The following is a 21,885-nucleotide window of genomic DNA, read 5'->3' as shown; positions in this document are numbered from 1 at the left end:
AGTATTCATAACTTAAAATGTCGGTTATGTTGTTGTGGTATAAATAAAAAGAGCAAGTCTACATTGTTGCCCTTGTTGCGTTAAAAAACTCTTCTCCGTTGTTCTTGTAGGCTAGTGCTCACGTCACGTATCTGGATTGTTGTTCATGATAGATTTAGACTATTTATGGCTTACGTATGAAATTATTTTTATTATAATAGGGCAACTTTTTTTCTTTTTTCTTTTTTAATTTGAACAGGGGTCAAGCTTAATTATTTTGGCCCAAATATATAAAATTAACTACTTGTATACTATATAAAAAAAATAAAAAAATAAAAAAAAGGTAAAGTTCACTTAACCCCTTAAAATTATTACCTCAATGACAATCTACTCATAAACTATAAATTGTGACAATTTACCCTCAAATTACAAAAAAAATGACAATGTACTCTCATTTTTAACAAAGGGTCGTGATACACAGAACGCTAGCGTGCGTGGCATGCCAGCCAATTTTTTTTTTTTTAATATTTTTAATTATAAAAAATAAAAAATAAAAAATTAGTTGGCATGCCATGCACGCCAGGGTTCTATTTAGCATCACCCTTTAACAAAATGACAAAATTACCCTTACTAAAATAAAAACAAAAATACTAAAATTTATTTATTTATTTTTCAAAATTTGAAGGGTATTTTTGTCTTATTAAAAATTTTATAAGAATAATTTTGTCATTTTGCTAGCATTAGGGGATACATTGTCATTTTTTTTGTAATTTGAGGGACAAATTGTCGTATTTGATAATTTGTGAAGTAAATTGTCATTGGAATGATAGTTTCAGAGGGGTTAAGTGAACTTTACCAAAAAAAAAACAAATCGAAAGAGCTCCTCCGTCATTGATCATAACTATAGGTCCATCGCTAGCCTGCTTCAATAAGTTCCTATGTTAAACTTCTTTCTTTTTTGCAGATACTTTAAATCGCTACCTCAACCCATGGTCAATTGTTCTAACATTATTTGTTGAGATAGTTTCCGGTTGGTGAGAGAACAACACCTACAAAAGAGAAAACAATTATGTACAATAATTTATCGAAGTGATAGATCAAATGTCTAACTCAGTTATCACTTTAGAGGGGAATAATGATAAAATCACTAGAGTTTTTGCCGATAATAAGAGAGTTGGAAAAAAGAAAAAGAAAAAGAAGTCATTGTACATTTACCACCGTATTCATCTTACTTTTTAAGCATGTACATAAGCATTTAATGAAGGTTGAAAAATTCACCAAATTATTTCAATAGAGTAAGTATATACTGCATACAAGAATAGTGATATAGAGTACACCAACGTGAATAAACAGTATTTACACAGGTGTACTTTATAATATTATTTTTTATTATAAAATACACCGATATAAATACTGTTTGTTGATGTGTTTTATATCACTGCTCTGCATACAAATAGGAGGAGGATCATCAAACAAAATAAGTCTATTTCATAGAAAATCCAAAAAAATGAAATGGAAGTGCCAAGTGTAAGACCACGTTTGGCAAGAAGAGGCAGAAAGCAAGCCACAGGAGCATCAGAGCATGTGATATATGTCTGTCGTGCCCGCCTGATGGAATTTAACGCAAACAGAGCGGTTAAAAAAAAAAAACACTTTCCCTGTTTGGATTCCATGGGGCATTTTGTTCACAATTTCCAACAGTGGTCAAAGTGTCAGTCTGTCAGAAGCCTTTGAGACAAAACTGGCATGGGCTCTCACACGCACCTACGCTCTACAAAAGCGCGTGGCTTCCACGGAAAGGCCCCTGTGGAGCCATGTGTGACGTATCAAAATATCTTATGTGGACATGTGAAAAAAAGATCTCGCCATCCCTAATGATACCATGCCGACTTCAGTGTGGGACAAAGGAAAAGGTTGTCATGTGTACGATGTTTTTGGGATGAAAATTTGAAAAATTTTACCATTGCCCATTGCCTAGTGAAAGGACAATTTTCCTACGAATTAACCTTTTTTTTTTTTTCTTTTTTTTTTTCTACGAATTTTCCTACGAATCATTTTAATAACTTAAAGTATTTTATATTTTATAACTTACTTTAACATTAAATGTTATTTGTTATTTTAATTTTTTTTTATATTCTTTTAATTGTGATGTAATTTTTAAAATTACTGTTAAATTTGACATTATTATTATTGATTTTTAATCTATTGCTAATTTTAAAAGCCACATCACAATTAAAAGATACCAAAAAAACATTAGAAAAATACTTAGCATTTCCTAAAAAAAAAAAGCACTTAAAAATATACATATAGCATTTTTCATTAAAAAAAAAAAAAAGAAGAAGAAAAGAAGAAGAAGAAGAAAGTGTTTATCACAAGTAATTCAATTTATTTTTTGTGAGAGAGTTAGCTAGAGATTGATCTGTCAATTATGTTACGAAACTGCTCCCATTTTATTTAGATAGTTGAATCCCACATAAAACATCTCAAAAGAGTACCCAAATTGCTATAGATCTTCAACCGAAAATCAATAAAAATTGCCTTCTTATGCACCATTAATTAAAGATATTGAATCTCAATTGAGAATTACTTCTATTGGAATTTGACATATATCAAATCTTTAGTGTCTTCCATTAAAAAGATGACACATCAGCATAAAACAAAAAAAAAAAAACGACAGTTGTAAAACACTAAATCTATCACTTATCAACAAAACTCAAAACTCAAAATTCAAAAACCGAATTTAAAAAAAAAAAAAAAAAAACTTAATTTGTGATAAATTTTTATAGAAATTATTATAATCTCAATTATATATATATATATATATATATATATATATATATATATTAAATGAGAGACAAATCGTACCCACCACATGGTCCACATTCACATCGCACAAAGCCACAACCCACAAAGCCTCACATGAGTCACATCGGTTAATAAATAATATAAAAAGCGCCTCTCCTTTGTGGGGTCAATAGGATCCGCAATTCCCCACTTCTCCCATTTCTACAAACCCTAAACTTTCTCTTCCTCACCCTCAAAATCATCTCATTCTTCCCAAACCCTCTAAAACCCAAACCCCAATGGGCTCCGACATAGTCCTCCAGTACACCGGCCAAGACCCAAACTCAGCGCCTATAGCCGCCTCCGCCGCCAAAACCCAAGTCGGGCCGCCGCGCACCAGAGACCGCCACACCAAGGTGAACGGCCGTGGCCGCCGGATCCGCATGCCGGCCCTCTGCGCGGCTCGGATATTCCAGCTCACGCGCGAGCTGGGTCACCGCTCTGACGGCGAGACCATCGAGTGGCTACTACGCATGGCCGAGCCCTCCATCATCGCCGCCACGGGATCGGGGACCATCCCGGAAGCCGCGTCCACCTCCTCCCCCTCACTCGCGTCCTCTTCTCACTCCGTCTCGTGCCGGATTCAGCCCGTCTCGGCGGTCAGCGGCGGGCAGGGGATGTTCGCTGTGGCGCCGCATCCGCCCAGTTGTCGCCTCGATTTGTGTCAACCGATGGGGATGGATTACGCGGCGGCGAGTAATGGGTACCGGCACATGCCTTTCACAGCGCTGTTGCTGCAGCCGTCGTCGACTGAGGAGGCGGAGGAGAGCCGGCAGGAGGAGTTGCTGAGGGAGCAGTAGAATGTGCAATGTATATGGGCCGTAGGGTGTCTCTAATGATAGATATTATTATTGTATGGTTATGGAATTGACATACAGAGAGAATGAGGGAGGTTTTTAGGATTATTTAGTGATTATTAGTCTCCTTTCTCTTCATTTCTCTTTCTCTTTTGTTTAGGGTAAATGCCAAATTGTCAAATGAGAGACTTTTGAGAGTTTAAGATGTAAATTACAAGGTGGCAATCAAATGGAAAATATGGAACTTCTCTTCATTTCTCTTCTCTTCTGTGGACCATCTCATCCATCTTACTATGCCAAGGGGATTGGACCCACCACCACATTGATTTCTTGTATTTTTTAATGTTTTTGTTTTTAGACTAGGAAATAAAAGAAAAGAAGAATTGCCATTTTTTAAAACTCATTTTGAAATAAGACACCAAAAGGTAACTCAATCGGTTTGGACCACATCTTATGAAGCAGAAGTCAGTAGTTCGAATTTTTCTCCTCCTTTTGTGTGGACGTGTAAAAAAAAATAATAATAAAAAAGAAAAATCACCTTTTACTTTGTAGAATATTTGTGAAATATTTGTATGGTATGAAACTATGAATTAAGTTGTAGACTTAGTATGGATGTATTGAAATCTTTGGGCGATAAAAATAGTATACATGTTATATATTTCATGTATACTGTTTTTTCATGATCTTTAAGTGATTTTGAAAAGTAGAAAGTAGAAAGATGGGAAAATGATAATGGGAGGAAATAAATAATTTCTCTTAATAATAACATTTGCAGCCACATAGGATGTAGGGTAAGGTTCAGCTGATAAACATTTTATCATGCTAAAGGCATATCATTGTTGGTTATTATTATTATTATTATTATTATTGGTCAGCATGCATAAAAGGCGTAGAGCTGTGAAAGTTTGCAATAAGCTTGTAATAATTTCCAAGTCGTTGATTATCTACTGCAAACGACACCGTCCAACCCCATAAAGAGCTCTACGACTCATGAGAAATTATAATTTCCTTCTCTCCATTGTTTAAATTTCATTTTCCTGCATTCTCACTCTCCTAGTCTCCTTCTATTTGCACACTACAAGGTTTTTATTTTTTGCTAAATTTCAAAGCATTTCGACCCATTTAGAGTTAAGTTCTTAATTTCGTCCTTAGCTCTGAAAAAGAAAATACAAATGGAAAAACTGACAGGCATCTATCAGTAATTTATGTTGAGGTAAATCAATCTCGAACCAATCACAATTTGTAATTTTTTTTTTTTTTTTTCATGAGGCTCAAATGATGATTAACTTTAAACCTCCAATGTGATTTTCAAATCATTCTATCTTAATTTTTTAAGATTAATCTACCATTAAGTGTACAAAATCTTAATAAATTTTTTTTTAGTATATCAGGTTTTGTCATCTAAATATTACTACTAAGTATAATAATATAAAATTAATATTAATATCTTTAGAAGTGGTAAATGTTTAAATGGCATAATCTAAACCATTTAATTTGATAATAATATTAAGCATTTTAAAAACTTCATGATAAGATCATTTTAAAAAATCTAGAGGATTTTATTAAATTAAATTGTTCTAAGTTTGCAAACATTTAGCAATTTTTCATGTTTATACCATCTTTATGCAACTTTTGTCGCCTGTTTCTTGAAGCATGATAGTAATTTTTCATTTATTATGAGATATCAATTTTTTTTTTTCTTATAAACTCTTCAGTAGCAATATTTATACTTGCATAATCATTTACACTTCACTCAATTTCAGAAAGAATTAAATGAGAAAATAAACGAAAGTTGGATTCTTTCAAAAAGATGCAATAATATCACGAGCAAACAATTCTAAAAATATATATGCATTAGAGATATCATATGATTGTGGAAATGGCACAAGAATTAATCAACAGTTACAAATTAAAGCTTACAATTCTTGGCTCCGATGCCACGTGCCATTATTACATTGACTCTCATACCATTGTCACAACTTATAAAAGCGTCAGCCACATTTGTACTATATTCAAAAATGACTAGGCCGAAATTACAATTGAAGCTCTATAAAATCACTTATATATAACCAAATCTCATCTAGTTTACAACCATTGTAGGACTTTGACATATATATGCCTTCATAATTCACTCATTCAATGTGCGACTCGACTTTCATGATCATATGGCATAATTTAACACAGATGAGTATTGAGGAAGTATGAGAACTTGGCAGCCACAAGAAAATGGGGGATGTGTGCCCCATGCCACCCAGAAATCTCCTAATGCTTATTCCGGAACATCCACCACCTTCTCCTCTTTCTAAACTCGTTTGTGGACACATCTGAATAACAAATCAAAACAATAAGCTGCATCATTTTCAAAGCCATAAAAAAAACAAGCAGAAAAAGAAATGGTGATAATTACCTCCTTCAGGAGGATAGATTGAGTTGTAATGCACCTCGGCCCAAAAGCTCAAGAAAATAGCTGCAAAACAAAAGCATTGCATAAATCTAAATGGTGATGAAATGTAAAATTTAAATGACACCAAAGCTGACATAATTAATTTTAAAAAGAAAAAAAGAATCAAAACCCAAACAAAAGAGAAATTTTTATATCCTACCACCTGATGTGATCATGACAGAAAAAAGAAAGAAAGAAACAGCCTACATTTAGCTCTCCATGGTGAAATATCCATGTAACAGAGAATAAACTTGTTAAAAGTGGCACCAGTTTTTTGAAAACCACAAAGCAACTTGTGAAGGTACTACGGGAGTAGATCAGGCACAAATATAAAATTCAGGTTGAGGTTCAACAGTATTACCAAGAAAAGCATGATGCCAGGCAAAAAGAAGCAGAAGAAAAGGAGCAAGAAAGTTAGAAACCGAGAATTGAATATAGGACTGGCAAGTAGAATCAGCACAAAAGTCTTTGCGAAGTTACCATGAACCAGAAAGATCAAACAAAACCTATTCTCACAAAAAATTGATAAAGCTGGATTTTTACCTCGATTTGGCTTCTGGGTATTTGGAAGAATCTCTATGTAAGAGGTATCCTTAAAAGATGTCATAACAAAAATTTTCACACCATACTGAAACAAGAAAAACTTTACAAGTATTAGTCATGGATAAAATGTGCATATTCCCTTGCTGATAATTATGTAATAGTGATCTCTTGAAGGTAACAGTCAAGAAGTAAAATCAGTGGACTAAAAAGAAAGTTATAGAAAGAGAGAGTGGCCAAAAGCAGTTCAGAAAGAGGATAGAGTCAAAGAGAAGCTTTGTCGAAGCACTCTCCAGAATTAGTCACATTCACACATATCTGCTGTGTATGTATGGATAAATTCTCAGTTTAAAAACAGTTATTTAAATATCTGCTAAGAACAGTATCTTGACTGTTTTGGTAAACACAAAATATAATATGATTTGATAACAATATAGAACACAAGAAAAAAAAATGAAATTGATGCAGAAGCATAACAACAGAGTTGTCAGATACTAAATGAATGGCATTGAAATATCTTAACGGAATAACGGAAGAGATCTGCACAAGAATAGAAAAAATCATGCATAATATTTGCGGATTATTTTTAAAATAATATCTTTTATTTTCTCTACAAGTAATTTGGTTTGTCTTCAAGTTTGGGGTTATTTTTGTATTTTAATATCTTTCTTTTTTTCCAAGTATTTTGATTGGAAAGTACTCAAACTTAGCCTATATAAAGGTAGGTTCGTATTATTTTTCAATTCAGTTTTGAAATATTAATAAAATTTCAACCTCAAACCCATCTACCTGATCTATCTTATGTAGAATAGGAAGATGAGTTTGTTGATGAAGAGTTCCAATATAAAGAAGACATTGAAGATGCCTTTCAATGTTTCATGGATTGGAATTCTCCACCAACTTATAATACATATGTCAATGATGACAATCTTATAGAGATAAGTTCTTTATCATATGATCCAAAGGTTAAACAAAATTGAGATAATCATATGTTTGCTAAAAGTTCGGAGAGTGAAGTATGCGATTTGGGTCTTGAGGAAATTATTTTTGTTGATTTCCTTGGGATAATTTATATTTATTTTTATTTTTTGTCTAATTCTCCTACTAACAATTCCTAAGCAGTGGAGGAAAATTTTATTTTCAAAGAGGAAGAAATAATTGATCATTCTTGGGAGATTTTTATGGCACGTGAATATGAGAAGATAAATAAAGATTAAATGAAGATTGTATGAAGATTGAATTATCTCAATATGGTGCGAAGAATTTTCATGCTGATATTCGGAGTCTTGTGGTGAGTAGTTGTGTGGTCTTTCTTTTGGATATCAAGCTGTTTTGCTCTTGAGAAGAATGTGATAGAAGGCAATGATTGGACATCCAAAAGATCGAGGAAAAGATAATTCAAATTCGATGATGAATTCTTTCCAACCTGGGGAGATGAATGCAGGAGGATAGCAGCTAAGTTGTCAGGTACTAAATTAATGGCACTGAAATATCTTAACAAAAAAGATATGCACAAGAATAGAAAAGATCGTGCATAATATTTGAGGATTATTTTTAGAATAATATCTTTTACTTTCTCTAAAAGTAATTTTCTTTGTCTCCAAGTTTATGGTTACTTTTGTATTTTTATTTCTTTTTTTTCCTCCAAGTATTTTGCTTGGAAAATACTTAAACTTAACCTATATAAAGGTAGGTGTGTATTATTTTTCAATTTAGTTTTGAGGTATCAATAAAATTTCAATCTTTTAGAGTTATTCTCTGTTTGCTTCTTTGGGGTGACTAGGGTTTCTCTTTCCTAATCATTATTTTCTCTTTTCCTAAGTTCTCTTTTTGGTCTCAAGTTCTTAATTTTTGTTGCTATCATATGCTGTTAGAACAATCCTATTTTTGCCTGGCACCAGACATGCAAAACTCGATGTTAGATATCAAAAGCTTTATGATCCAATTATTTTGAAGTGGCAAACTATTCGGTTGTCCAAGCTTAGAATTGGATCAATGTTTGACAAGTTAATTTTTTATTTTTATTTTTATTTTTATTTTTTATGATGAGGAACCCCTCCAAGGCAAGACCACTTCATGTACCCACCCCTATCGGGTAAACTTCGAACTCATGTAAAGCGCCCCCTCCACACGGATCGGGTAATACTCCAGCTTCATCGGCGGGCTAGCCTCAAGAAATTGTTTGCACCTAAGGAGATTCAAACTTTAGACCTAATGGAATGCCACCAAGACCAAGGCTAGTAAAAAATTTACCAGATGTGAGATACAAAAAGGAAAACCATTCAATCTGCCAAAGTTATGCATCATAAGCTGAAATATTAAATTCACTTTATTTGTCAATTCGGAAACATAATTCCATATGCTTAGGAATTAGGGGTGAGTGAAAACACATATATATAAAAAAACTTTGAAACAACACATTAATGATAGGACCTCCCAACATTCATAAAACCAACAAAGAAAGACAAAACCTGACAAGAGTTCAAAGAAAGGAAAAGTGATTGCCAGAAACCATACAAAATCTGCAGCTGCTTGCAATGTGACATGATCACCCCACTCACCGCTCCTAGTACCATTGAAATGAAAGTTTAACATTCAGCCATCCTTGGCCTAAAAACAACTATTATAAAAGGGAAAGGGTTTGATTAGTACTTGGACATCTTCTCCAAATAGTCATCATACTCCATGGGAACATATCCCTCATAATTCTCTGAGTGAGATCTAAGCTGACAAAACAAACCATTGAAGTAAATAATAAAATCAAGATCCTAATAAGCTCTGAGAAATTCAACTTGACACAAGCAAAAGTAGCTATTCTATGACAACAAACCTGACTCACGACCTGTTGCCTTACAAAGTTGTGGTTGTCAGGTGTGTGATGTAATTGATCTGATAAAGCACGAAACTGGAAAAATAAATTCTAAAATAGTAAGTATGATTCAACAGATGTTACTGTTAAGGCACACCATATATATTACAAACTACTAGATCCTGACGAGAATTGCTAGGATGCTTAAAAATTAGGATACACTAACCTGACAATTACCATCTCCTTGAACCTTATGCTCTACAAAGTTATACATCTGCAATCTGAATATACAGCACAGATTAGCATCAACTATCAAGCTCATATCTTAAAATAACTTCATTAGAGACAGCATAACAGAGAGAGAGAGAGAGAGAGAGAGACAAGCATTGATATGCCATGATATATTATACCTGTCAAGAAGCCTTTGATGATCTGAAGTCACTACATCAATTGAAGGAATTTCTCCATTGATCCTAGGAACATGCTGTAACTCATAAAATAAAGTTAAGTGCCACACATACCATAGCCATACAGGCATCAAAAGTTAAGAAAACTTGAAAATCATACCATAAGTTAATAGCTAATAAGCAATCAGAGAATGCGTCAAATTGGGCCAAGCGAAAGGAAATTTTTATAAGAGACAAAACTCAAAATCTTTTGATGCATCTAAATCTCTAGACTCAGCAGGTAATGAAGCACAGATGTGGGGTAGGTCTAAGCTTACTTATCAAAAAGACAAGGAAAAACAAAACATAAAAAGTGTAGCTACCTCTAATTACCAATTTTAAGTTTTCAGGATCACATCAATAAAGAGCTGTCTCTCATCATACTGTAAGGTGATCTGAAATCTGATGCTCGAGAACTATAACATGCTCTCTATCCCTTAATTCCAGACCCAACATCAATTTTTTAAGTAATATGGATATCGATAACTTAACAAAGAATTTGTTAACCACTTCATATATCAATTGATTAAATATAAAAAAAATGTAGAAGTTTCTTAAAAGTTAAACTATCACAACAAGCTCATTAATGAATAGCCATGGAGAATCATTAAATTGATCAAAGAACAACCTGCTGAATAGCCAAAGAAAAGGTAAAATAACTTCAGTATATTTCTTCAATAGCTATACCAAATCTTAAAATTGACGGTATGTTATGTGGGTTAAACTTACAGGAATAGGGATCATTTGATCGAGTCTCCTGCCTACTTCATCATCAAGTGCAAATTCATTGGTTGGCTCCAAAGAATCAGAATACTCCTCTCTATCACCAGTGCTAGTATATGAAGTGGAAGGCTCTGCATCGTCAGCTTCTTCCTGGCCATAATTGTGGTCTGCACATTGTAGTAAAAATGATCAAGACAACTAATATAAGCAAGCTGATGCCTGTCACACGTATCTGAGCAGTAGCTTTTAACTGAATACCTGAATAATAGTAGTTCATTGGTGATGGACTATGCCAATCATGTTCAAGATTTGACTCTTGATAGTTCTCTTCTCTTGCATGTGAATATCCAGACGCTTCTGACACTGTCAGCTGCAAAAATTCTTCTTGAAGCGTACGTGCAATAGCCTCATCATTCTCCAAAAGGCTACCATCTGTATCATAATGCTCTTGATAGTGCCCATTATAAATGTCATCAGCAGTATGATGTGTTATCTGCCCGTAATAACCAGAATTGATTGGATCACCATCAAGAAGTCGAAGGCCCCACTGCATGACACCCGAATGTTCATGACTGCCGTCTAAAAGTTCATACATAACCATCTCAGTCCCAAAAGCAACTGCTTTCAGGATCACAAAACCAATTAGAATAATCAGTCCAAATAGCTCTTAGTTATGTATGAGAAATTAATATTCAACCAAATTTGCAATTAACATTCAGCATCATAAACCTAGAAATAAATATAACATGCAATAATTCTTGTCAAACTAGGCATTGTGCTTTAACTTAACGACTGAAGACCAAAGGATGAAATATATGCTTTAAACAGTAGGGTAGTTGACTTCACAAAGAATACTAGGCGAAAAAAAAAAAAAAAAAAACGAAGTCCACTCTCCCACAATTTATGGCATGCCTACTAATTGAGTTCTTCCTCAGCTGGTAAACAAAAGAATCATTCATAACACAAAACATTTACAGCAATGATCCCCACCTCAAGTAGTTCTGCTAAAAGTTACTACATGTTTGTGTATATTATAAGAGAAATGATATTTAGTAGACTCTCATACTATTGTCATACAACTATAATGATGTGGCAGTGAAAAATCAACCATTGGATTAATGAGAGCTTATAACAAGAAAAAATCAATGGCTGACTTTTATTGCCATATCACCATAGTTGTATGGTAGTAGTATGATAGTCTACTAAATAACCTTTCTCATATTATAATTGTCCAAAGTTTAGAAGATGCTTCAGTTTACAGTGAGAAATACATAAAGAGGAAAAAAAAAATACAGTAGCTGCTGGTCCAACATGAAATGACTGAGAGGAGAAGCTTGACTATCCCCAAAACATTACAAAAAGAAAATAACTTTTTATGGGGATCTAGCACAAATCAGGTCCTTTGTGTCCTCCAATAGTAGTAGGCCACATCAGCTTGGAACACCAAGACAATTTACGATGAAAACACCGGATCACGCATGTCCTCAACCAAAAGAACAAGAGATTTGAAACTCATTGCCATCTCAAGAGAACACCACCCACCGCCTACATTTCAACATCCCACGCAACTCCACTGCCGAAGCCAATTCAAGAGACGCAACACCCAACAAAGAAAATATACTGCGAATAGTTCTCCAAGCAATTATTCACGCAATACTTCAGAGCCTAATCCGTTTGTGAACATATTTCCTTCCCATAGGGCAGGAAAAAAAAACTCTCCCCATCCCTCCTCGTTCGTTAGGGGTGACAAGTGGAGACCAAAAAAAAAAAAAAAAACTAGAACAAAAACGGTATTCTTCGAAGTCAAGCAATATAGGCCCAAGCATCATTAATAACACCTAGGAAGAGAAACCAAGAAGGAAAAACCACCGGTCGGCTATTACTCAAACAAGTGGACACCCAACAACAAATGGCCAGTTTTTTTTTTTTTTTTTAATTAGCTATTTGTCATATTGAAACATTGGATCTGTGTGTGGTTGCATACATCAACCGGTTAGCAAATTTGCATGTTATGTCATTTAGACATTAAAACTTCAGACTTCTTGAGCATTCTCTTGTGCCTCTTGAATGGGCTTTGGCAATTGGCGGTGGAGTTGAGTGGGGCAAAGGAACGGAGGCAGTGGGTGGTATTCTCTTGAGAGGGCAATGGGTTTTAGATCTCTTGTTCTTTCGGTTGATGGTAGGTGTGATCCGGTGTTTTCATCTTAAATTATCTTCGTGCTCCAAGCTGATGTGGCCTACCTACTATTGGAGGGCACAAAGGACCTACTTTGTGCTAGGTCCCTATAGAAGTTATTTTGTTATAAGAATATAGAAAAGCCAATTAGAACAAAACGATAATCCTAAATCAGCACAATAACAAAAAAAGAATTAAATCAGCCTGTCCAATCTGTTTAACAGATGAGTTCATTTTAGATATATTCTGCCACGAGATACACAACCTGTACTACAAAAAGGAAGAATAGATAATTTACTTAATTCATAGTTGGGACAATTTCTTTCACATTCCTTCCCAAAAGTGTGCAACAATTCTTAGCAGATAACATTTTGCTAGTTTACATACCATAGGAAAAAAAAACAGATTTTATTATACAGTAAACTGTGTTTTTATAGGATCTTTTATATATCATGGAAAGACATATAGCACGTTGAACTATTTAATTTGGTCATAGTTAACAAAGCAGCTTAACACAGAAATTCAAACTACCATTACTCTCCAAAGCAACTTATCAAAGCCTTAAAAAGTGTAGGTGGCCCAAACGAATTATTTCATTGCCATTTCAATCTAAGCTACATCATTTGTATTTATTTTTTATAACAGTCAGACAACATACTCTGAACCCACGGACTACTATATTTCATGGCTACTACAACTTTACAACCAAAGCTGTAGGCATATCCTTTATTAATTCACTGGACACCACGTCTTTATTCACCACATCGACCCCCCATCTCCTTTGCTTTAATATAAAGTGAACACTCTACATAACCTCTCTCTCTCTCCACAAATAAAAAAATAAATAAAGCCTTAAGACAGTCCTTTATAAAACAAAAATTTGGGTGAGATATACACAAGCATGAATTGTGCAACCTTGCAGCTCAAAATATATAATAGAAATTAATCAAAGACATACAATTATTATAAAAAAAAAATAAATAAATTAAAAAAAAAAAATCACAAATCACAAATTAGAAAGAGAGAGAAAGTAAGAAAGAAAAGATAAGCGCTTAAGTCAGCCCTTTAAAAACCAAATTTTGGGTGAGATATATACAAGCATGAATTGTGCAACCTTGCAGCTCAAAATACAATAGAAGTTAACTAAAGACAAACAATTATAAACAACGACGATATAAATCACAAATTATAAAAAGAATAATAGAGAGAGAAAGGAAGAAAATATAAGAGCTTATTCAAGAAGCAAGAACATAAATCGAACAAACCCCATATAAAATTTCACACCTAAGATAATAAATCATCTCCGATCACAATACAAATAAAGAGAACAATAGAGTTAGTCCAAATCAGGCTTCAAACAATTCTCAAATGCACCCATCCCAAATTTCAAGCATCCAAATCCACAACCCAGAAGAAATTTAACCCAAACCAACACAAAAAAAGTACACCAAAACAATAACCCAAATCTCCAATCATTCACAATACAATAATTCATCACTGAAGCATGGTGAAACTGTAAGGTATCAGAGTAAAAAACTCACCCCAATCAATCACCTTAAATTGGGCATCAATACAATCAACAAAACCCTAAGCTTTGTTCACAAAATGGATTAAAAATAAGGGCTTCTCTAGGCTCTGCAGTATACACGGAATCTCCAATCATTCAAACCAACAGAAAAAAAAAAAAGTACACCAAAACAATAACCCAAATCCAATCATTCACAATACAGTAATTCATCACTGAAGCTTAGTGAAACTGAAAGGTATCAGAGTAAAAAACTCACCCCAATCAATCACTTTAAATTGGGCATCAATACAATCAACAAAACCCTGCGCTTTGTTCACAAAATGGGTTAAAAATAAGGGCTTCTCTAGGCTCTGCACTATACACGGAAAGCTATGAATGCCAATGACAACGATGCAGCACTGAGACAAAAATGAGGTTGAAAATGGAAAATGGCGCACTTCACACCCTTTATATACAGTTTCCACTCCAGCAGGTTTTCCCGGTTTAGATTTTCTTGGAATGGACGTAACCGGGCGGTGATTTTAGCGGGTATTTCTCTTACCTTTTTATTTATTTTTTGAGATTTAAGAAACCTATGAAAGTCGCTTTCGTGGCAGCTGATGAGCGGTGGGATCTTATTGTCCAGGTTGGATCTGAGAGTTTAAGGAAATTAACAGATGCGATTGGTTTTGAATAATGTAATGGGAGAGATCGGACGGCTGTGATTGCGGCAGTTTGGCACGAACAGGCTGGCCTTTATATCAAAGATTTAATTAAGGTTAACGGCCGAATGGGCCCCGTACGCCTGACTCCTGGGCGTCATACTTAATTGTTGCATTAATTAAAATAATAGTAGGAGATTAAGGTCAAATAAAAAAAAAAGGGCACGTGGAACGCACTATAGATTGTCAGATTGTTATTGATTTTTATATATAATTCCAAATTAAATACATTGTATTTGCCGTCGTAGAGTTTTAACATCCCCATTTTCTAAAGTCGGCAAATTTGACTCTATTGCACTGACAAATTATTTTTCTTTGACAAAATTTCAACTTTTCAAAGTATATCCAATCTTTTTGTGGACTGAAATTCTCTACAAATTGGGTGGGAGACAAGTTTTTCAATCTAATCTTTGAAAATATATATCGGATTCGCGTCAATCTATTTATAACACGAACTCATTTATATCAAATTTGAACACGGCACGTTTAACTAAACATGTCGAACACTTAAACTGTAACACGACATGCTTTCTTAATAGGTAACACAATATGACACGTGCAATCTGTTTAAATAAATGTATCATGTCAAATTGACATGACACAACCACATTTAATCTAAATGTTAATAGGTTCCAATCCGACAAGAGATGACCCGTGAACTTGTTTAAAGTCATTTTAATTTTTATAACCAAATCAAAATGGCAAAATTCTAAAAACCAAGCAAATATATATATACGGGTCAAACATGTCAACCTGTGAACCTGTGGGTTGACACGACCTGACGCATTTTTTAAACGGGTGATTTGTTTACGACTCGAACCCGTTTAACATAAACCCTAACTCTAAAATTACGTGTTGAGTTTACATGTTGCAGGTTAAATTGTCAGCCCTACTTTTAGAGTCTGAATAGAAAAATTCGTTAAACCCAATTTGTAAAAAAAATTTGTCAATCTTTTGTTGGATATTTTTTTTCTTCTAATTTAGTAATTTGAGAGCTAAAATTACTAGTCAGAATTACAAATATTTTAAACACATATTAATTTAATAAATTACAATTATTTTTTTTAAAAAAAATATCGGACCCAACTTGAAGAAAAAGTTAGTGTATTTCCTTGGTCATAAAACTTACGTGTCATATCATTTAAAATCACTCGCTCAATCAATCAATTAGGAATCTTTCTTTTTCTTCTCAATAATGAAGAGGTGTCGTGTATGCTGGGATCCTTATAATAATATTTTGTGATGCAACAAGAAGTACGAGAATATTTCATCCTAAACTCTAAGGCCTTATAAACATACTAGGTAGGGTGGCAAAGTCTTTATGAATTTGGAGTTGTAGTTTTTAATGGATCAGATTTAATTTAATTTTTACTTTTTTTATAAAAAAAAAAAAAAGAAGTTAAAATATACTTTCTTTCTTTTTTTTTTTTTTTTTTTTTTTAACAACAATTAACCAAACCTTTTCTTGTAAAGTATGATGGGTTGGTTGATCACTTTATGGAGGCCGTTCACTTCAAGTCAATGTTACCAATGCATTAAGAAAAGTCATTTTCTGTGTTTTACTTTTTATGCGTGTATGCGAAGTTTATCCTAAAATCAATGTCAGCCAAGATGTACTATGACAAACTTTTTAAGACCAAAAAGAAGAAACAAACATTGTTGGGGGGACATCACCCTCATCATGGAAGATGTCTTTAGTAAGTGTGCAAAAAAAAAAAAAAAAAAAAAAAAAAAAGTTATAAAGGCAATACGAGTGGCCTTCAAAAGTCTCAAACATTAAGATTTTAATTCTAACATATTGTAATGTTGGATTTATTTATTTTTTAAAATTTTTATACGGTGACCACGCAAATCAAACTTCCGATGTCGAAGACCTGCAAGAAAGCTAAATGTTAGAGTGGTAAGTTAGTGGTGACAGATGAACTACCTCCAATGCTTAAGTTAATAGACGTGAATTTAAGAAGTAAAATTGGCAAAATGTAAGCACAAGCGGAATGTAAGTAAGCGAATAAAAAGGAAAAATGTACATGAGTTGCCATTTTTCTCACTTTTTGTAGAGGTGGCTTGTCCTTGGTCGGTAAGTATGCAGGTAAGGCAAGTGTCGTTAGGTATCGAAACACCTATTAAATGTGGCAATTCTATTTCCTATGATCTTGGATACGTCGATCGTTTTTCATTATTGGATGATTTTTCGAGAGGTAAGTTAAGGGCCTGATTGAGATTGCATTTGAGGGCCTAAAAGTGCTTTTAACATTCAAAAAGTCCGTTTGAAGAAAAAAGTCTTCATTTAGTAAAAAAAATTAAAAGCGCTTTTAAGATCCAAAAAGCCTAAAAATAGACAAAACGCACTTTTGATAAAAGGTTAAAAATAACCGTTTTGCCCAAAAGCTCTTTTTGACTTCAAAGCTTTATTTATCAAACGCAACTCAAAACAGGCTCTAAAGCATGTAGCTGGCTTTCCTTGGGAGGATAACCAATGACCACTTTCCTTGCTTGCATTTAAATTTCTTGAATTGATTGGCTTCCTTTTCTGCATTTCCTTAACTGATAAGTCATTGATGGGGTAGATCCTAATTCCTCATATAGCTTGTTTTCGTTTGTGGCCCTCGCAAATGGGAATTAGGATCATATATAGTTCATTTGAATTGGAGAATATCTAGTTAGTTATATTAGAGAGATATTTTCGTCCCATCAAAAAGTAAAAAGATAAAAATACTCCTAAAATATAACTAACTGGGTAGTCTCCAATTTATTTGAACTGGAGAGCATCCTCTTTTAACAATGGAGGTGTTCCCGTGTGCGCACTATTTAGTTAGCTATGAGTCTTGGGTTAAGGCTTGGTCTACCTTTTGGGCCTATAAGCCTTGGCTGGGCCCACTAGTTCTTACCACATTTTGGTTACTCAAGTAGCCCCCCTTCTCTTAAGTGACTTGGTGGGCAGGCAAGTTGACTTGTGGTTGTGGGAATTATGTTGGGGATTTCTGCAGCGAATCACCCTTATGAGTCTCTGTGCCACATGGCCTCGGCAAGTCGGCATATAGAATGTTGATGAGGCCTTTATTATGGCGAGTATTAGGGTGTTGATTATTCTTGGGAACTAAAGAAGTGACATTGAATGGCATTAATGTGTGCGAGTGACGTGGCATCTTAGAGGCCAATTGGTTGAAATATCTTGAGGATCTTGCCATGATGGCTTGCCGTGTAGATCGAGGTGTTGTAATACATAGGAAAATAGAACACATAATAAAATAGTTATGTGCATAAAATACACACCAATTCATCATAATGACTTGAGGGAAGATAAGATGAAACGGAATAAAAAACACGGTCGAAATCGCAAACATAAGTATAAAAAACGGAATAAAAATGGTTCAACTATAACTCTAAGAGAGACCAAAAAAAAAAAAAAAAAGCCTCACGCTTTAAATCTCAGTAGTTCTCTTAGCACACCAGGATTCACACTCAGAATCCGTAAAAGAAAATACGCTTGACAGTCCCCCTATGCATAGACTTCAGCACAGTCATGTTCCAAATAGAATTAAGTTAAAATAAAGCGGCTTTGTTCAGACAAGGTTAATGCATGCCCGGAAATGGCTAGGGTTACGGGCTATTGTAAACCATACATGTTCGGACATGAAGTCCCAATGTCTAGACATCCAGTATTGAATAAACTCTCTAAAATTTCTGCCCGGACATATCCTCAAGCTTTCCGGACAGGCCTTGTGAATTTGAAGTCTTTGAAAATCATGGTTGGACACATATTCTAGATGTCCGGACATGTCTTGCAAATTGATGTCTCTAGAAGTCATGTCCGGACGCACAAGGTTTAAACCAACTTCTTTCTTCAATTCTTCAGTCATGAACTCATTTTCAAACTATTACATTAGAAACACCGAATGAGCCAATATAAAACTAACAACAAGAACTTTAGGGTTTCATGGAAGATGCCTTGGTTGATTCTTGGTTGACCAAGCTTCTAACATAAAGTTGGAGGGATAGTCCTTGGTGAGCTGAGCTTGAACACATTTTTTAAGCTTGTGCCTGAGCTTGGCTCGAGCTCGAGTAGAATTTAAATAAGCGAAGCCATAGCTTAACTCACTTCTCTGTTTCTCTCTGGTCCACTTTGATAGCTCTCTCTCTCTGTCGCGTCAGACTACAAAGGCCCATCTCTCGCCCTTCAAGTTCAAGAAACAGTCAGTGCCGTACGCAAGCCAAGCTCGTACGTCGTCTTACTGGACGAATCTAAAAGTTGGGCCTCAACCTAGACAACCTTCTTCACAGAATCAACGTGTTCCTTTTCATTCCAATACAACAAGAACAGGCACAACCTCGCGCAGCGGCTCGGCTTTTTGGTGCAGCAGCGAAACACGCCCTCGCTACTCTCCTTCAGGAAAGAAAATATCGAAAATCAGACGACGGAAAATGCCGTACTAGCTCTCCTTTCTCCTTCTCTTCTCGCCTCCAGTGGGTCTCTTTGTCCCTATTATCACCGTACAACCTGTCAGTCTCGTTGCCCTCCGTCTCCTCCACTAAAACCCTGTCACCACCGTTGGGCTTCTCCATACTGTATAGTCCAGACATTTGTGAGTGCATACGGAACTGACTGTTTCTTGAACTTAAGGGGCGAGAGTTGGGCCTTCGTACTCTTTGAAGTTGCCTTTAGATCATTGAAAATATTCTCGCGTAGTGGCTTGGTTATACGCGATAGAGAGAAAGATAGGTGACAAAGCGAACTAGAGGGAAAGAGAAATAGAGAAGTAAGTTAAGCTATGGCTTCGCTTTTAGAACGAGAAAGCCCATTGCCGAACATCTACATACCCGAGGAATGGTCCGAGGCTGCAGACTCCAGAGCGTACGACTCGATCACTTCGCCGCCTCCCATTGCTCTTCTATGCGGCGCCAAAAACTCTTCCAAAACCACCTTCTCCCGCTACCTCCTCAATGCCCATCTCAAGAGGTCGCTGCTTTCTCTCTCTCTCTCCCTAGTTAATTTTTGTAGCAATTGTTGGTTTTGTTAATTTGCTTTTTCAACTTAATTGTTAAATGGGTATAGGTGTGTTAAGTGAGCAAGCAGCTTGGGCTCGGCTCGTATAAGCTTGACTCAATAATTAAACGAAACGTTTCGTATACACGAATCCTAACTCGAATAACATTACACATTGATCATGAGTTGAGCATGATGTTCATTTACCAACTTTGACACAATGTGTCGTAGAGACATGGCTCAAAGGTGTGCACAATTCCAGTGACATTAAAATGTCACTTGCTACTGTGACTTCGAGAAGCAGGGCGTGGAACCTCGATTCAACCATTCACCCAATTTCAATTAAAGAATATTAAAGTATTCATTAAATGAATAAATTTACGTATTCTTATAAAATATATATTGCAATATTTCATGTAATTTGTCTAAAATAGTTTTGCTATTATTTTAGTTTGAAAAGCCATGGGAAAACATGATTTTGCTAAAAAAAATTGTTATCTATTGGTGCGAGTGTGAACAATTTTTACAAATAGATAACAATTTTTTGTAAATCCTAATTCACTCTCCTAATCAAATTAGGAAGCAATCCTAGTACAAATCAGAATAAGATTCGTTCAGATTTGTGTTATTTTATTGCGGGCCAATTTTGGTATAGCAAACGTCCCAATTAGGAAAATCATATTTTACAATGATTTGTAGTGTTTTGAGCTAGCTTTCTACTACCGCTAGAATCACCTCAATCCGATATTTGAGCAGAAAATTATGGCTCAAATACTAAGACGTATACAAAATCCAAATTTGAATAAAATCCGATTTTGACTCCAATTAGAGAAATTCCGATTTAATCTCTTCCTTTATTTGATTAAACTTAACTACATCATATAAGTCCTCTATTATGATTGGCTAAGCTTAATCATTTGTTCTAGGTCTTCTCAAAGTGTGCTTTTAAGCCCAAAATCAATAGAATTAATTGCATCTTTATTTATAACCTGAAAACAATAAAACAATAAAAAATCAAACAAATAACAATGCTAAGGAATTAACATATACGAGTTAAGGGGCTTGAATGTACAACATTCAGTACTTATCGGTAAGTGTATTCCATAGGTACATAAATTAAGAGGATTTCCAATTAAACAATTAAAGAGCATTTAAAGCATATAACCATCTTAACTTTTCAAACATCTTTGCAACAACTATACATTTTTCAAAAACTTATTAACACAAATAAAACACAAAGAAGGGCAGCAAAGAAAAACAACAACATGTTTGAATTGAGATTAGAGCAGGCAATACATGAATGTCCTTTAGCATTAAACCTCCATCACATCTTATAGGTCCCACTACAAAATAATGATTTGGTTTAATAACTACTTTTAGGTCTTCACAAGACATTACTCATTCATGAATGTTTGATTAGCAAGTAGACAAAAATCTTGGTGGTCTGCACACAACATCTTATCTATATGCCTTTCAAAGATCATGGTATATGAATTTCTTGAAAAGTTCTTTAGGAATTTGCCTCAAAACAAGAATCTCAAAACAGCCATGTATACAGTCTTCACACAAAAAGTGTAACAACAAAAACAATGCAATGCATAAACAAGAAAGAAAACACAAAAAAAGAAAAAAAAAAAAATGCAAAGCAAAGAAAACCAACATGCTCTAGGATATTCAAAAATATGCAAATCAATCAATCCTAGGCATGTTATTGACTCACCTAAATTAAGGTGAGATCACTATCACTCCCCTTCAATGGGTGAATGGTATAATCATTCCTAACCCACTCTCGAACAATCTTAGGACCAGATTTATGACGAACATAGGGTCTCAATTTAAAACAATTTATTCGAATATGACTAAGATGATAGGTGGGAACAAACCTTTGAGAAGATTGTCTTTTATGAGGAGAGAT

The 21,885-nt window shown here is 34.6% G+C and overlaps 2 protein-coding genes across 5 annotated transcripts; one reads left to right on the top strand and one right to left on the bottom strand.

The window, feature by feature from the left end:
• The first annotated feature begins 2,911 nt into the window (after positions 1-2,911).
• On the top strand, positions 2,912-3,874 carry LOC132161802 (TCP family transcription factor). The gene has a single exon (XM_059571996.2). It carries the CDS (start codon positions 3,063-3,065, stop codon positions 3,621-3,623), a length of 561 nt encoding a protein of 186 aa, XP_059427979.1. The 5' UTR covers positions 2,912-3,062; the 3' UTR covers positions 3,624-3,874.
• Positions 3,875-5,441: 1,567 nt separating this feature from the next.
• LOC132191532 (OVARIAN TUMOR DOMAIN-containing deubiquitinating enzyme 12) lies at positions 5,442-14,801 on the bottom strand. Of its 4 annotated transcripts, none has more exons than XM_059606604.2 (11): positions 14,542-14,801; positions 10,840-11,199; positions 10,588-10,748; positions 9,823-9,896; positions 9,639-9,693; positions 9,434-9,508; positions 9,256-9,329; positions 9,121-9,169; positions 6,607-6,691; positions 6,028-6,087; positions 5,442-5,944 (listed from the first exon to the last, which is right to left on the bottom strand). In XM_059606604.2, the coding sequence occupies exons 2-11, from the start codon at positions 11,180-11,182 to the stop codon at positions 5,883-5,885; spliced, it is 1,038 nt and encodes a 345-aa protein (XP_059462587.2). In that variant the 5' UTR covers positions 11,183-11,199; positions 14,542-14,801; the 3' UTR covers positions 5,442-5,882. The 4 variants fall into 4 exon arrangements, with proteins under 4 accessions (XP_059462587.2, XP_059462589.2, XP_088367191.1 ...); XM_059606606.2 differs by having other exon boundaries at positions 10,840-11,202; positions 14,542-14,797; XM_088511065.1 differs by lacking the exon at positions 14,542-14,801 and adding an exon at positions 14,299-14,431 and having other exon boundaries at positions 10,840-11,202.
• Positions 14,802-21,885: the final 7,084 nt, after the last annotated feature.

Source organism: Corylus avellana, chromosome 10 (genome assembly GCF_965113065.1).
Source record: "Corylus avellana chromosome 10, dhCorAvel1.hap1.2, whole genome shotgun sequence".
Classification (NCBI taxonomy): Eukaryota; Viridiplantae; Streptophyta; class Magnoliopsida; order Fagales; family Betulaceae; genus Corylus; species Corylus avellana.
Note: the sequence above shows the minus strand (reverse complement) of the source record. Positions and strands in the feature narration are given on the sequence as shown.